Source organism: Sinohyriopsis cumingii, chromosome 2, assembly GCF_028554795.1.
Source record: "Sinohyriopsis cumingii isolate HCF-2022 chromosome 2, ASM2855479v2, whole genome shotgun sequence".
NCBI lineage: Eukaryota > Metazoa > Mollusca > Bivalvia > Unionida > Unionidae > Sinohyriopsis > Sinohyriopsis cumingii.
In genome coordinates, this window is record NC_142962.1 from 165,145,600 (window position 1) to 165,163,538 (window position 17,939).

General features: G+C 38.1%; 1 protein-coding gene across 1 annotated transcript in view; it reads left to right on the forward strand.

The window, feature by feature from the left end:
* LOC149806247 (dual 3',5'-cyclic-AMP and -GMP phosphodiesterase 11-like) overlaps positions 1 to 17,939 on the forward strand; it is a 365,100-nt gene that overhangs the window by 138,553 nt on the left and 208,608 nt on the right. The window contains exon 3 of the mRNA XM_089935456.1: positions 10,347 to 10,436. Coding sequence (XP_089791582.1) covers positions 10,347 to 10,436 — 90 coding nt within the window. The remainder of the gene's footprint in view (positions 1 to 10,346; positions 10,437 to 17,939) is intronic.

The window sequence follows — 17,939 nt, forward strand, 5'->3', positions numbered from 1 at the left end:
TGCAGTGAATGGGCAGTATCAATGACAGGGTATAGGTAATGTCAGGCAGTGAATAGGCAGTATCAATGGTAGGGTATAGGTAATGTCAGGCAGTGAATAGGCAGTATCAATGACAGTATAGGTAATGTGAGGCAGTGAATAGGCAGTGTCAATGGCAGCATAGGTAATGTCAGGCAGTGAATAGGCAGTATGAATGGTAGGGTATAGGTAATGTCAGGCAGTGAATAGGCAGTATCAGTGACAGTATAGGTAATGTCAGGCAGTGAATAGGCAGTATCAATGGTAGAGTATATTTAATGTCAGGCAGTGAATAGGCAGTTTCAATGACAGTATAGGTAATGTCATGCAATGAATAGGCAGTATCAATGACAGGGTATAGGTAATGTCAGGCAGTGAATATGCAGTATCAATCATAGGGTATAGGTAATGATAGGCAGTGAATAGGCAATATCAATCACAGGGTATAGGTAATGTCAGGCAGTGAATAGGCAGTATCAATGGTAGGGTATAGGTAATATCAGGCAGTGAATAGGCAGTATCAATGGTAGGGTATAGGTAATGTCAGGCAGTGAATAGGCAGTGTCAGTGGTAGGGTATAGGTAATGTCAGGCAGTGAATAGGCAGTATCAATGACAGTATAGGTAATGTCAGGCAGTGAATAGGCAATATCAATGGTAGTATATAGGTAATGTCAGGCAGTGAATAGGCAGTATCAATGGTAGGGTATACATAATGTCAGGCAGTGAATAGGCATTATCAATGACAGTATAGGTAATGTCAGGCAATGTATAGGCAATATCAATGACAGTATACGTAATGTCAGGCAGTGAATAGGCAGTATCAATGGTAGGGTATAGGTAATGTCAGGCAGTGAGTAGGCAGTATCAATGACAGTATAGGTAATGTCAGGCAGTGAATAGGCAGTATCAGTCACAGGGTATAGGTAATGTCAGGCAGTGAATAGGCAGTATCAATGGTATGGTATAGGTAATGTCAGGCAGTGAATAGGCAGTATCAATGACAGTATAGGTAATGTCAGGCAGTGAATAGGCAGTATCAATGATAGGGTATAGGTAATGTCAGGCAGTGAATAGGCAGTATCAATGACAGTATAGGTAATGTCAGGCAGTGAATAGGCAGTATCATTGGTAGGGTATAGGTAATGTCAGGCAGTGAATAGGCAGTATCAATGGTAGGGTATAGGTAATGTCAGGCAGTGAATAGGCAGTATCAATGGTAGGGTATACGTAATGTCAGGCAGTTAATAGGCAGTATCAGTCACAGGGTATTGGTAATGTCAGGCAATGAATAGGCAGTATCAATGACGGTATAGGTAATGTCAGGCAGTGAATAGGCAGTATCAATCACAGGGTATAGGTAATGTCAGTTCTTACTACTGCAAGCTGGAATTTTAATGGTTATAATAGAGGAAAGCTAGTAGATCTTGGGAAAATTGTAAATAAGATAAACATTTGCAGCTTGAACGAAACCTATCTTTCCGTATCTTTACCAGAAAATAACTGTTCATTCTGATGCTGAAATGCATTTCTCAGTTAAAGAGACTGACAATACCGTCATGGTTAAACTACAACAAAGATTGTTGTTAAAGAGGACAAATGAGACTCTGCTCCTCTGTATCTTTTGTTGGTTGTTATGTACTTTCCTGGGCCCCAGATGGGTGAGTGGTCTTAATTACTCACCTTTAACAATCACTGTCATCTGATATGGGTGTGAGTCTCAGGCTCAGCCAGACTATGATTATGTAAGAAAGCTTGCTTTTAGCTCCTTACTGGGGCTTTCTTGGTTTTTTCTCCACCACTTATACTGGGCACCATCTATAGCCTATCTTGTGTTGAGAAATGGCATTAAAACCAAAACAACAAAGATGTACTTTCCATATGACGTTTGTAAATAAGTCAACAACAGATAGACTTATTTAAACATCATATCCCAATATTTCTAGCTTCATTAGTTATGTGACAACAAAGATATCAAGTTTTGAAAATCCAATAAAGATGAAAAAGATGGCCAAGTTATGTAGATGGGTGAAATAAGTGTCTAAACCAAAAGTAAGCTTCACGGTCGAATTGTCTTGATTGGTCAGATAAATTCTCAGATAAAAGTAAACCAGATGGTCAGATAGTGTTGACAGGTCAAATAAATTCACAAATAAAAGTAAATCAGTAGCTTCTGAAAATTTACAAGGAAAATTTAAAGTGCATTTTAATCAAATGTATGCACTCTTCTCATTTGTCAACATGGAAATAAGATACAACCTTGAAAGGTCATGAGGAAACAACCATGTAGTATCATTGCTCTTACCAAAAGTTTGCTAAGCATGTCAAATTGCTGTCAAAATCATCTTGCAATCTTCTTTTTAAAACACTGCCATCCAAATGATCATGCAATCAGTCATTTATGTAAAATTACCATCAAAATCATCATGCATCCTGCCATTCATGTAAAATTACCATCAAAATGTTCATGCATCCTGCCATTTATGTAAAATTACCATCAAAATCATCATGTATCCTGCCATTCATGTAAAATTACCATCAAAATCATAAGGCATCCTGCCATTCATATAAAATTACCATCAAAATCATCATGCATCCTGCCATTCAAGTTGTTGTTGTTGTAGGGTTTAACACCATTTTTCAGCACATGATAGGCTATGCATGGTGGCCAGTATTAATGGTGGAGGAAGAACCCGGGAAAACCCCCGGAAAGAACCACCGACCCACAAGAAGCTACTGGCAAGTTTTCTCACATACCCACATTGGCTGAATCAGAGACTCGAACCCACGCAGACAGAGGTGAGATGGCAGTGATCTGTAACAGAGTGCTTTAGACCACTCAGCCACTTGGGGGCCCCCCATTCATGTAAAATTACCATCAAAATCATCAGGCATCCTGCCATTTATGTAAAATTACCATTAAAATCATCATAGATCCTGCCATTTATGTAAAATTATCATCAGAATCATCATGCATCCTGCCATTCATGTAAAATTTCCATCAAAATCATCATGCATCCTGCCATTCATGTAAAATTGCCATCAAAATCATCAGGCATCCTGCCATATAAAACATGCTGGTCAGGCAGTATAAATTTATACAACAACGTTTACATTTTCTTTGTACTGAAAATGAATCAGTTTCCCACAGTACCTCACCCCAAATAAAATCTAAGGTATAAGTGATACAATCTAAGAAATCTAATTCTTGTGTTAAATTTTATTGTCAAATTCAGTGTTGCATCATGAAGCATATATATTGAACAACTAGATAACATCATCCTTGCCTCTTTACTTGGATCATATTCTGGATATCCTAGTTCTTTTACTTGGATCATACACAGGAGATCCTTGTCTCTCTACTTGAATCACACACAGGAGATCCTTGTCTCTCTACTTGAATCATATACAGGAGATCCTAGTCTCTCTACTTGAATCATGTACAGAAGATCCTTGTCCTTTTAATGGATCATATACAGGAGATCCTTGTCCCTTTACTTGGATCATATACAAGAGATCCTTGGATCATATACAGGAGATTCAGGTCCTTTTACTTGGATCATACACAGGAGATCCTTGTCTCTCTACTTGAATCACACACAGGAGATCCTTGTCTCTCTACTTGAATCATATACAGGAGATCCTAGTCTCTCTACTTGAATCATGTACAGAAGATCCTTGTCCTTTTAATGGATCATATACAGGAGATCCTTGTCCCTTTACTTGGATCATATACAAGAGATCCTTGGATCATATACAGGAGATTCAGGTCCTTTTACTTGGATCATATACAGGAGATCCTTGTCTCTCTACTTGAATCATATACAGATCATTGTCTCTTTACCTGGATCATATACAGCAGATCCTTGGATCATATACAAGAGAACCTTGTCCTTTTAATTGGATCATATGCAGGAGATCCTTGTCTCTCTACTTGAATAATATACAGGAGATCATTGTCTCTTTACATGGATCATATACAGGAGATCCTTGTCTCTCTACTTGAATTATATACGGGAGATCCTTTTCCCTTTAACTGGATCATATACAGGAGATCCTTGTCTCTTTAATTGGGTCATATACAGGAGATCCTTGCACTTTTAATTGGATTATATACAGGAGATCCTTGTCCCTTTAATTGGATCATATACAGGAGATCCTTGTCTCTCTATTTGAATCTTGTACAGAAGATCCTTGTCCCTTTACTTGGATCATATACAGGAGATCCTTGTCCCTGTACTTGGATCATATACAGGAGATCCTTGGATCATATACAGGAGATTCAGGTCCTTTTACTTGGATCACACACAGGAGATCCTTGTCTCTCTAGTTGAATCATACACAGGAGATCCTTGTCTCTCTACTTGAATCATGTACAGAAGATCCTTGTCCTTTTAATTGGATCATATACAGGAGATCCTTGTCCCGTTACTTGGAACATATACAGGAGATCCTTGGATCATATACAGGAGATTCAGGTCCTTTTACTTGGATCATATACAGGAGATCCTTGTCTCTCTACTTGAATCATATACAGATCATTGTCTCTTTACATGGATCATATACAGCAGATCCTTGGATCATATACAAGAGATCCATGTCCTTTTAGTTGGATCATATACAGGAGATCCATGTCTCTCTACTTGAATCATATACAGGAGATCATTGTCTCTTTACATGGATCATATACAGGAGATCCTTGCCTCTCTGCTTGAATCATATACAGGAGATCCTTGTCCCTTTAACTGGATCATATACAGGAGATCCTTGTCTCTTTAATTGGATCATACACAGGAGATCCTTGTACTTTTAATTGGATTATATACATGAGATCATTGTCCCTTTAATTGGATCATATACAGGAGACCATTTTCTCTCTACTTGAATCTTGTACAGAAGATCATTGTCCCTTTACTTGGATCATATACAAGTGATCCTTGTCCCTTTACTTGGATTATATACAGGAGATCCTTGGATCATGCACAGGAGATTCAGGTCCTTTTACTTGGATCATATACAGGAGATCCTTGTCTCTCTACTTGAATCATATACAGGATATCATTGTCTCTTTACATGGATCATATGCAGGAGATCATTGTCCCTTTACATGGATCATACACAGGATCATATACAAGAGATCCTTGTCCTTTTAATTGGATGATATACAGGAGATCCTTGTCTCTCTACTTGAATCATATACAGGAGATCCTTGTCCCTTTAATTGGATCATATACAGGAGATCCTTGTCTCTCTACCTGAATCATATACAGGAGATCATTGTCTCTTTACATGGATCATATACAGGAGATCATTGTCTCTTTACATGGATCATATACAGGTGATCCTTGGATCATATACAAGAGATCCTTGTCCTTTTATTTGGATCATTTACAGGAGATCCTTGTCCCTTTACATGGATCATATACAGGAGATCCTTGTCTCCTTACTTGAATCATATACATGAGATTCTTGTCTCTTTACATGGATCAGATACAAGAGATCATTGTCCCTTTAATTGGATCATGTACAGGAGATTCTTGTCTCTCTACTTGAATCATACACAGGAGATCCTTGTCTCTCTACTTGAATCATACACAGGAGATCCTTGTCTCTCTACTTGAATCAAATACAGGAGATCCTTGTCCTTTTAATTGGATCATATACAGGAGATCATTGTCCCTTTACTTGGATCATATACAGGAGATCCTTGTCTCTCTACTTGAATCATGTACAGGAGATATTTGTCTCTTTACATGGATCATATACAGGCAATCCTTTTCTCTCTACTTGAATCATACACAGGAGATCCTTGTCCCTTTAATTCGATCATATACAGGAGATCATTGTCCCTTTAATTGGATCATATACAGGTGATCCTTGTCTCTCTATTTGAATCATATACAGGGGATCCTTGTCTCTTTACATGGATCATATACAGGAAATCCTTGTCCTTTTAATTGGATCATATACAGGAGATCCTTGGATCATGTACAAGAGATCCTTGTCCTTTTAATTGGATCATATACAGGAGATCCTTGTCCTTTTACTTGGATCACATACAGGAGATCCTTGTCTCTCTACTTGAATCACATACAGGAAATCATTATCCCTTTAATTGGATCATATACAGGAGATCCTTGTCTCATTACTTGGATCATATACAGTAGGTCCTTGATCATATACAGGAGATCTTTGTCCTTTTACTTGGATCAAAGACAGGAGTTTCTTGTCGTTTTACTTGGATCAGATACAGGAGATTCTTGACCCTTTAACTGGATCAGATACAGGAGATCATTGTCCCTTTAACTGGATCATATACAGGAGATCCTTGTCCTTTTCCTTGGATCATGTACAGGAGATCCTTGTCTCCTTACTTGGATCATGTACAGGAGATCCTTGTGTCCTTCCTTGGATCATATACAGGAGATCCTTGTCTTCTTACTTGGATCATATACAGGAGATGCTTGGATGTTAAACCAGAGATCCTTGTCCTGTTACTTGAATCATATACAGGAGATCCTTGGATCAAAAACAGGAGATTCTTGTCCCTTTAATTGGATCATATGCAGGAGATTATTGTCTCTCTACTGGAATCATATACAGGAGATCCTTGTCCCTTTAATTGGATCATATAGAGGAGATCCTTGTTCTTTTAATTAGATTATATACAGGAGATCATTGTCCCTTTACTTGGATCATATACAGGAGATCCTTGGATCATATAAAGGAGATTCTTTTCCCTTTAATTGGATCATATACAGGAGATTATTGTCTCTCTACTGGAATCATATACAAGAGATCCTTGTCCCTTTATTTGGATCATATACAGGAGATCCTTGTCTCTCTGCTTGAATCATATACAGGAGATCCTTGTCTCTTTACATGGATCATATACAGGAGATCCTTGTCCCTTTACATGGATCATATACAGGAGATCCTTGTCCCTTTACATGGATCATATACAGGAGATCCTTGTCTCTCTACTTGAATCACATACAGGAGATCCTTGTCTCTTTACATGGATCATATACAGGAGATCCTTGTCCCTTTACATGTATCATATACAGGAGATCCTTGTCTCTCTACTTGAATCACATACAGGAGATCCTTGTCCCTTTACTTGGATCATATACAGAAGATCCTTGTCCCTTTACATGGATCATATACAGAAGATCCTTTTATCATATACAGGAGATCCTTGCCCCTTTACATGTATCATATACAGGAGATCCTTGTCTCTCTACTTGAATCACATACAGGAGATCCTTGTCCCTTTACTTGGATCATATACAGAAGATCCTTGTCCCTTTAGGTGGATCATATACAGAAGATCCTTTTATCATATACAGGAGATCCTTGCCCCTTTACATGTATCATATACAGGAGATCCTTGTCCCTTTACATGGATCATATACAGGAGTTCCTTGTCCCTTTACGTGGATCATATACAGGAGATCCTTGTCCTTTTAATTGGATCATATACAGGAGATCCTTGGATCATATACAGGAGATCATTGTCTCTCTACTTGAATCACATACAGGAGATCCTTGTCCCTTTAATTGGATCATGTCTTAGAGATCCTTCTCTCTTTATTTGGATCATATACAGGAGATCTTTGTCCCTTTAATTGGATCATATACAGCAGATCCTTCTGGAGAAATATTACTCCAACATTTTTCTCTTAAAACCCCACAATGTCAAATTTACAACAATATTGAAGGAAACTAAATGACTGTTTATAGTTTGAAAAGCCTTGAATGATCCATGATACAGTATTGATGTATTGCATTAGAAATTCCCCTTTTCTGTCTTAGATAGGACATTACCGATGTTCTTAGATAGGCCATTACCGATGTTCTTTGAATTTTCATCACTCTCACAGGGAACTTCTACACTCCTGGTCCCATTGTTCAATAGAGTAATAATGTACATGTTTTATGAATAAACTGGTCAACCACTAACAGCGTTACCATACCCTCTGCTCTCACTTGTCCCCAACTGGTCAACCACTAACAACATTACCACACCCTCACCCTTTGCTCTCACTTGTCCCCAACTGGTCAACCACTAACAACATTACCACACCCTCTGCTCTCACTTGTTCCCAACTGGTCAACCACTAACAACATTACCACACCCTCTGCTCTCACTTGTCTCCAACTGGTCAACCACTAACAACATTACCACACCCTCTGCTCTCACTTGTCCCCAACTGGTCAACCACTAACAACATTACCACACCCTCTGCTCTCACTTGTCCCCAACTGGTCAACCACTAACAGCATTACCATACCCTCTGCTCTCACTTGTCCCCAACTGGTCAACCACTAACAACATTACCACACCCTCTGCTCTCACTTGTCCACAACTGGTCAACCACTAACAACATTACCACACCCTCACCCTCTGCTCTCACTTGTCCCCAACTGGTCAACCACTAACAACATTACCACACCCTCTGCTCTCACTTGTCCACAACTGGTCAACCACTAACAACATTACCATACCCTCTACTCTCACTTGTCCACAACTGGTCAACCACTAACAACATTACCATACCCTCTGCTCTCACTTGTCCCCAACTGGTCAACCACTAACAACATTACCACACCCTCTGCTCTCACTTGTCCACAACTGGTCAACCACTAACAACATTACCATACCCTCTGCTCTCACTTGTCCACAACTGGTCAACCACTAAGAACATTACCCCACCCTCACCCTCTGCTCTCACTTGTCCCCAACTGGTCAACCACTAACAACATTACCATACCCTCTGCTCTCACTTGTCCCCAACTGGTCAACCACTAACAACATTACCACACCCTCACCCTCTGCTCTCACTTGTCCCCAACTGGTCAACCACTAACAACATTACCACACCCTCACCCTCTGCTCTCACTTGTCCCCAACTGGTCAACCACTAACAACATTACCATACCCTCTGCTCTCACTTGTCCCCAACTGGTCAACCACTAACAACATTACCACACCCTCTGCTCTCACTTGTCCCCAACTGGTCAACCACTAACAACATTACCACACCCTCTGCTCTCACTTATGCCCAGCTCATTGCCAAACCATGTGCAGTTTGATTACTGCCATATGGTATATCAATTGTCATGATTATCATTGTCATGTGAATATATTAAATCATTAATTGCTAGCTTTTCATATTTCAAGAAGGGAAAAAGTTTGTTTTCTTTAGCCTGCTTTAAATAGGGAATATTGCCTTCCTGGTAGTTTACATTCTCTGTGTGTTTGTTATATTCTTAGCATAGCTTTAACAATTTGAGCAATATCACTATGATGTCCGCAGTGTGGCAGTTTATAGTCATGTCTTGCACAGAGGCATCATGCCGCAGACATGTAGTATGATGTTCTGCCCAGCCATATTATTCTGATACCAGGCTGATCAGTCCTAACATTAACCTCTTAATGCTGAGCGCCCAGCAAGGCTGCTGCCAGTACCATTTAAATAAGTCATTGGTATGACTTGGCTGGGGTTTGAAAACATAACCTCCTGCATCTGAAGTGGACACTCTAACCACTTAGGCCACCAGAGATGTGCAACGGAGTATATTTAATTGTCTCTTAATATTCTCTTGGTGAATTTCTTAGATGCCCTGTAAGCTGAATACTTTCAAGTTGATAGATAGCAATCTATGAGCATTCTCTATGTCAGTAGTCTCTAGATGGCAGTCTATGGGCAAACTCTGTCAGTAGTCTCTAAATGGCAATCTATAGGCATAACCTACATCAGTAGTCTCTAGATGGCAGTCTATGGGCATACTCCATGTCAGTAGTCTCTAGATGGCAATATATGGGCATACTCTATGTAGTAGTCTCAAATGGCGATCTATGGGCATGCTCCTTGTCAGTAGTCTCTAGATGGCAATCTGTGGGCATACTCTATTAGGAGTCTTTAGATGGCAATAATAATTACATGTGTTTTATTACTCTCAATTTACCATGTTTTGAGGATTGCATGGCAGCTTTTAATTTAAATACTCAGTACATAATACTTCTGTGGAAATAATATGATCCTTTCACAAACCCCTTCCAGTCCCACAGACCTCTTCCCAGACCCACAGACCCCTTCCAGTCCTATAGATCACTCCTCAGGCATCCCAGATCCACAAGTTAAAGTACTGACATAATGTTATTTTTCACAAAACTATGAAATTGATAGGCAACAAAACAAATTCACATTGTGTTGATATGTGTAGAGGGTTGAAGTATTATTTTTCTCCATGACAGGTGTTTGGTTCATTTAGTATGTTTTCCCTGACAGTTGGTTGGCTAATGTATTATTTTCTCACTGACAGGTGTTTGGTTCATACTTGGCCTTCTGTGGTATTGGACTGAAGAATGCTCAACTGTATGAGAGGTCTCTATTGGAGAACAGGAGAAGTCAGGTAGTTATTACTCAGTAATGCATATTTTTGTACATTTTGCTTGATACAGTGTAATGAAATTACATTGTACAATGTGCTTGATACAGTGTAATGAAATTACATTGTATAATGTGCTTGACAGTATAATGAAATTACATTGTATAATGTGTTTGATACAGTGTAATGAAATTACATTGTACAATGTGCTTGATACAGTGTAATGAAATTACATTGTACAATGTGCTTGATACAGTGTATTGAAATTACATTGTACAATTTGCTTGATGTAGTATAATGAAATTACATTGTACAATTTGCTTGATATAGTGTAATGAAATTACATTGTACAATTTGCTTGATATAGTGTAATGAAATTACGTTGTACAGTTTGCTTTATACAGTGTAATGAAATTGCATTGTACAATTTGCTTGATAAAGTGTAATTAAATTACATTGTACAGTTTGCTTGATACAGTGTAATGAAATTGCATTGTACAATTTGCTTGATATAGTGTAATGAAATTACAAATGTACAGTTTGCTTGATATAGTAATGAAATTACAAACATTTACAATTTGTTTGATATAGTGTGATGAAATTACAAACATACAATTTGTTTGAAAAAGTGTAATGAAATTACCTTGTACAGTTTGTTTGACATAGTGCAATGAAATCACAAACACTGTACAATTTGCTTGATATAGTGTAATGAAATTACAGACATTGTACAATTTGCTTGATATAGTGCAACGAAATCACAAACATTGTTATAATTCATTTGATATGGTGTGATGAAATTATAAACACTACAATTTGGTTGATATAGTGTAATGAAATTGCAAACACTACAATTTGCTTGATATAGTGTAATGAAATTACAAACATTGTACAATTTGTTTCATACAGTGTAATGAAATTGCAGACATTGTTCAAATAGCCTGATGTAGTGTAATGAAATCACATCGTACAGTTTGCTTGATGTTGTGTAATGAAACAATTTGCTTGATATAGTGTAATGAAATTACATTGTACACCTTGATTGGTTATATAAGATGACAGCATATCATAGTCTACACTGAATACAGACACTCATTTGATAGTATGGACCCTTATCTGTTAGGATATACCTTCATCTGTCTGTATAGACTCATCTGTCTGCATAGACTCTCATATGTCTATATAGACCTTCATCTGTCTGCATAGACCATCATCTGTCAGCATAGACCATGATCTGTCAGCATTGACCTTCATATGTCAGCATAGACCATCATCTGTCAGCATAGACCTTCATCTGTCAGCATAGACCATCATCTGTCAGCATAGACCTTCATCTGTCTGCATAGACCTTCATCTGTCAGCATACACCTTCATCTGTCTGCAGAGACCATCATCTGTCTGCATAGACCATCATCTGTCTGCATAGACCTTCATCTGTCAGCATACACCTTCATCTGTCTGTATAGTCCATCATCTGTCTGCATAGACCTTCATCTGTCAGCATAGACCATCATCTGTCAGCATAGACCATCATCTGTCTGCATACACATTCATCTGTTAGCATACACTTTCATCTGTCTGTATAGACCATCATCTGTCTGTATAGACCATCATCTGTCAGCATAAACCATCATCTGTCAGCATAGACCATCATCTGTCTGCATACACCTTCATCTGTCTGTATAGACCATTATCTGTCTGTATAGATATAGACCATCATCTGTCAGCATAGACCATCATCTGTCTGCATAGACCATCATCTGTCAGCATAGACCATCATCTGCTGCATAGACCATCATCTGTCTTCATAGACCTTCATCTGTCAGCATACACCTTCATCTGTCTGTATAGACCATCATCTGTCTGCATAGACCATCATCTGTCTTCATAGACCTTCATCTGTCAGCATACACCTTCATCTGTCTGTATAGACCATCATCTGTCAGCATAGACCATCATCTGTCTGCCATCATCTGTCAGCATAGACCATCATCTGTCAGCATAGACCATCATCTGTCAGCATAGACCATCATCTGGTATGCATAGACCTTCATCTGTCTGCATAGACCTTCATCTGTCTGCATAGACCCTCATATTAACAACACATACCCTAATCTGAAAAGCAGTGATCCTCATCTGAACTACATGAGACAACATTGACCTACAGCTGACAGCACTGACCTACATCAGACATCAGACAACATTGACCTACATCTGACAGCATTGACCTACATCAGACATCAGACAACATTGACCTACATCTGACAGCATTGACCTACATCAGACATCAGACAACATTGACCTACATCTGACAGCATTGACCTACATCAGACATCAGACAACATTGACCTACATCTGACAGCATAGAATCGCATCTGATTGCACATATCTTCATCTGACAGTATATGACTACATCTGACTACATCTGACAATAGTCATACATCAGACAGCATGGACCTACATCTCACAGCATAGACCTACATCTCACAGCATAGACCTTCATCTGACAGCAGAGATCTACACATGACAGAATCTCATTTTACAGCCTAGAATTTCATCTGACAGCATATAACTTCATATAGAATTTCATCTGATGGCTTAGAATTTCAACTGAGAGCATAGAACCTCATCTGTCAGCATAGACCTTAGTTGCACAGAACCTTCATCTAACAGCATAGACCCTTGCATGAACAGTGCATATCCTGATCTAAATAGCATAGATCCTTATCTGAACAGCATAGACATTCATGACAGTATAGATCTGACCAGCATAGACACTCATGTGACAGCATAGATCTTACCAACATAGACACTCATGTGACAGCATAGATCTGACCAGAATAGATACTCATATGACAGAAATAGATCTGACCAGCATAGACACTCATGTAACAGCACAGATCTGACCAGCATAGACACTCATGCAACAGCACAGATCTGACCAGCATAGACACTCATGTAACAGCACAGATCTGACCAGCTGAGACACTCGTGTGACAGCATAGATCTGAACAGCATAGACACTTACATGACAGCATAGACCTGAACAGCATTGACACTCATTGGAAAAACATAGACCCTCATCTAAACAGCATATATTTGCATCTTACAGAATAGACCTACATCTGACAGCTTATGCCTACATCTGACAGCATAGACCTATGTCTGACAGCAGATATTTTCATCTTCATCTAACAGCATAAAACTACATTGGACAGCATAGACCTTTATCTGACAGCATATATCTTCATCTGACAGCATAAAACTACATCTGACAACATAAACCTTCATCTGACAGCATAAAACTACATCTGACAGCATAAACCTTCATCTGACAGCAGATATCTTCATCTGACAGCATACTACTACACCTGACAGAATAGACCTTAATCGGATAGCATATATCTTCATCTGACAGCAGATATCTTTATCTGACAGCATAGACCTACATCTGACAGCATAGAACTTCATCTGAGAGCATATATCTTCATGTGACAGCAGATATCTTCATATGACAGCATAGACCTACATCTGGCAGCATATATCTTTATCTGACAGCATAGACCTACATCTGACAGCATGGAACTTCATCTGACAGCATATATCTTCATCTGACAGCATAAAACTACATCTGACGGCATAGACCATCATCTGACAGCATATATTTTCATCTGACAGCATATACCTACATATGACAGCATAGACATGCATCTGACAGCAGATATCTTCATCTGACAGCATAGACCTACATCTGACAGCATAGATCTGGACAGTATAGACATTCGTCTGAACATCTGATAGCAAAGACAATTATCTGACAGCACATTATGTAATGGCAGGTCTGGGTCTGTTCTTTGTGCAGCAGGGAGTGCCGATTACTATACATGACTAATACAGCACATGTACACATAACTTGTAACATTACTGACAAACCAAAATCTTCTATTGATTTGCATTCACAACATTTTTAGACTAGAGTCTGTGCTATGGGAGTTTAAAAAAAACGTGAGCAGATCAGGGTCTGTGATGTTGGTTCTACATGTATTTATGATTTGCAGCAATCTCTGTCTGCCATAGTCGATGGCAGAGTGGACTGGTTGGTTATGTTTATGGTTAATTGCACATAATACATGGATAAATATGGTGACCAAATGACGTTACCTTTTTCTACAGGAAATTCAGGATAAATTAAAGGTTCAGATTAAATATTGATCACTTAGGTTACAAGCAGTTGCATTTAGGCACATTTAACATTCAAGAGAAAGTAAACAATTGAAAACTTCTAAATATTTTGAACCTAACTGAATCAGTATTTACTAATGTGTTTGATAATGACTGATAAAGGAGGATACATGTTCATAAACAGCTTGGCTTGTTTGGATAGCACATCAACACAAGTAGGTTATTTAGTGTTGAGGCAAATAGAGGCAAGAGCATTGTCCATGGACACACCTCAGTAACTGACATGGGCTGATCCAATGGCAGAATTCTAATTTGCACCCTTTCCATCATGAGTCCAGCACTGCTGTACTTACACATCTATCATGCACTTTTTTTTTCAGTATAACTCCAGATGGTGGGAAAAGTACAGGTGGTCTTTTTGATATTATTTTTCAGTACAGGGCTTATACTAAGTAGAATATTGTTGCACCACATTAAAAGTACATGTAATTGATCAGCAGTACATCTTGTTATGTTCTGGATCTTTGGGAACTAGTCTATGTAATTGAGAAATGCATAATGGATTTTAACAAATTTAATATAGACCACTTTTAGTATGGATTTTAACAAATTTAATATAGACCACTTTTAATATGGATTTTAACATTTTTAATATAGACCACTTTTAATATGGATTTTAACATTTTTAATATAGACCACTTTTAATATGGATTTTAACATTTTTAATATAGACCACTTTTTAATATGGATTTTAACATTTTTAATATAGATCACTTTTAATATGGATTTTAACATTTTTAATATAGACCACTTTTTAATATGGATTTTAACATTTTTAATATAGACCACTTTTAATATGGATTTTAACATTTTTGATATGGACCACTTTTAATATGGATTTTAACATTTTTAATATAGGCCACTTTTAATATGGATTTTAACATTTTTAATATAGGCCACTTTTAATATGGATTTTAATAGTTTTAATATTGACCAGTTTTTCAATACAAAATAATCTATAAACAAGTGTTTTGAGTCAAACATTTGTACTGTTCATCTGACTGGAACCAGAAATACCTCAATTTTGGTATAGCTTTCAGACCCTACAAGGTCCATGAAGGTAAAGCAACTCTATACCAGAGTTCTCTGCCCTTTGCAATAAATTACTTTAAGGATAGATATGCTTGGTGATGCAGATATCTCTATGCATTATTGGTAGTTTCAGTGTCCTCTGCTATCTTGTTAGTCACAGTATACTCTATGTAGTCTCTATAGTCTCATTCCATTAGACAATACCAGATACAGGTAGTCTTATTAGTGTCATTACACTAGACAATACCAGATAAAAAAAGTAGTCTCATGACACTAGACGATGCCAGATTCAGCTAGTCTATTCAGTACTCTCATTACACTAGACAGTGCCAGTTACAGGTAGTCTACTTGGCAGCCTCATTACACTAGACAGTGCCAGATACAGGTAGTCTACTTGGCAGTCTCATTGCACTAGACAGTGCCAGTTACAGGTAGTCTACTTGGCAGTCTTATTGCACTAGACATTGCCAGTTACAGGTAGTTTACTTGGCAGTCTCATTACACTAGAGAGTGCCAGTTACAGGTAGTCTACTTGGCAGTCTCATTACACTAGACAGTGCCAGTTACAGGTAGTCTACTCGGATGTCTTATTTCTAGAAAGTTCCAGATACAGGTAGTCTAATATGTAATCTCATTACACTAGACAATGCCAGATACAGGTAGTCTAATATGTAGTCTCATTACACTAGACAATACCAGATACAGGTGGTCTAATATGTAATCTCATTACACTAGACAATGCCAGATATGGCCAGTCTAATATGTAATCTCATTACACTAGACAATTCCAGATACAGGTAGTCTAATATGTAATCTCATTACACTAGACAATGCCAGAGACAGGCATTCTAATTTGTAATCTCATTACACTAGACAGTGCCATATACAGGTAGTCTAACATGTAATCTCATTACACTAGACAGTGCCAGATACAGGTGGTCTAATATGTAATCTCATTACACTAGACAATGCCGATTACACTAGACAATGCCAGATATGGCCAGTCTAATATGTAATCTCATTACACTAGACAGTGCCAGATACAGGTAGTCTAATATGTAATCTCATTACACTAGACAGTGCCAGATACAGGTAGTCTAATATGTAATCTCATTACACTAGACAACGCCAGATACAGGCCATCTAATATGTAATCTCATACAGCCAGTCTAATATGTAATCCCATTACACTAGACAGTGCCAGATACAGATGTAATTTGGGTAGGGATTAAATTACCTGCTGTCTATTATATCATACTTGGGCCAAAGAGCACAATACTTTAATTAAATCTGAGCTTATAGAATTAGCAAATATAATTCTATTAAGGTTCAATTTCATGTATCATAATCTCCAAATAAGCTTCATCAGTTTAAAGGAAGTGTTATAGTGACCTGGATACAGCAATTCCTCATTATGATGCTATTTACAGGGCCTTTAAAAGTCTTTTCTGTTATATGAAATTTCTCAATATGATGTGTTCTGAAAAGTCCATAAAATTCCACCTTAATATAGGCAGTTCTGCATAAAAAGGTCTGCTTCACATATAGTTACATAATTAACAATGGGATCAGGAATATTCCCATGCTGTTTACAGGGCCTATGATAATCTAACATGCTTCACACATGGGTACATAATTAGCAATGCTATCAGGAATAGTTCCATGCTGTTTACAGGGCCTATGATAGTCTACCATGCTTCACACATGGGTACATAATTAGTAATACTATTAGGAATAGTTCCATGCTGTTTACAGGGCCTATGATAGTCTACCATGCTTCACACATGGGTACATACTTAGCAATGCTATCAGGAATAGTTCCATGCTGTTTACAGGGTCTGTGATAGTCTACCATACTTCACACATTGGTACATAATTAGCAACGTTATCAGGAATAGTCTGATGCTGATTATAAACAATTTTGCTTCATATATGGGCACAAAGTTAAGAAAGCTATAGAGAGATTTAAGATGCTGTTTACAGGGACTATGAAAGTCTACCCCATGATAATCAATTCTGCTTCAAACATGGGTACATACTTAGCAATGCTATCAGGAATAGTTCCATGCTGTTTACAGGGCCTATGATAGTCTACCATGCTTCACACATGGGTACATACTTAGCAATGCTATCAGGAATAGTTCCATGCTGTTTACAGGGCCTATGATTGTCTACCATGCTTGACACATGGGTACATAATTAGCAGTGCTATCAGGAATAGTTCCATGCTGTTTACAGGGCCTATGATAGTCT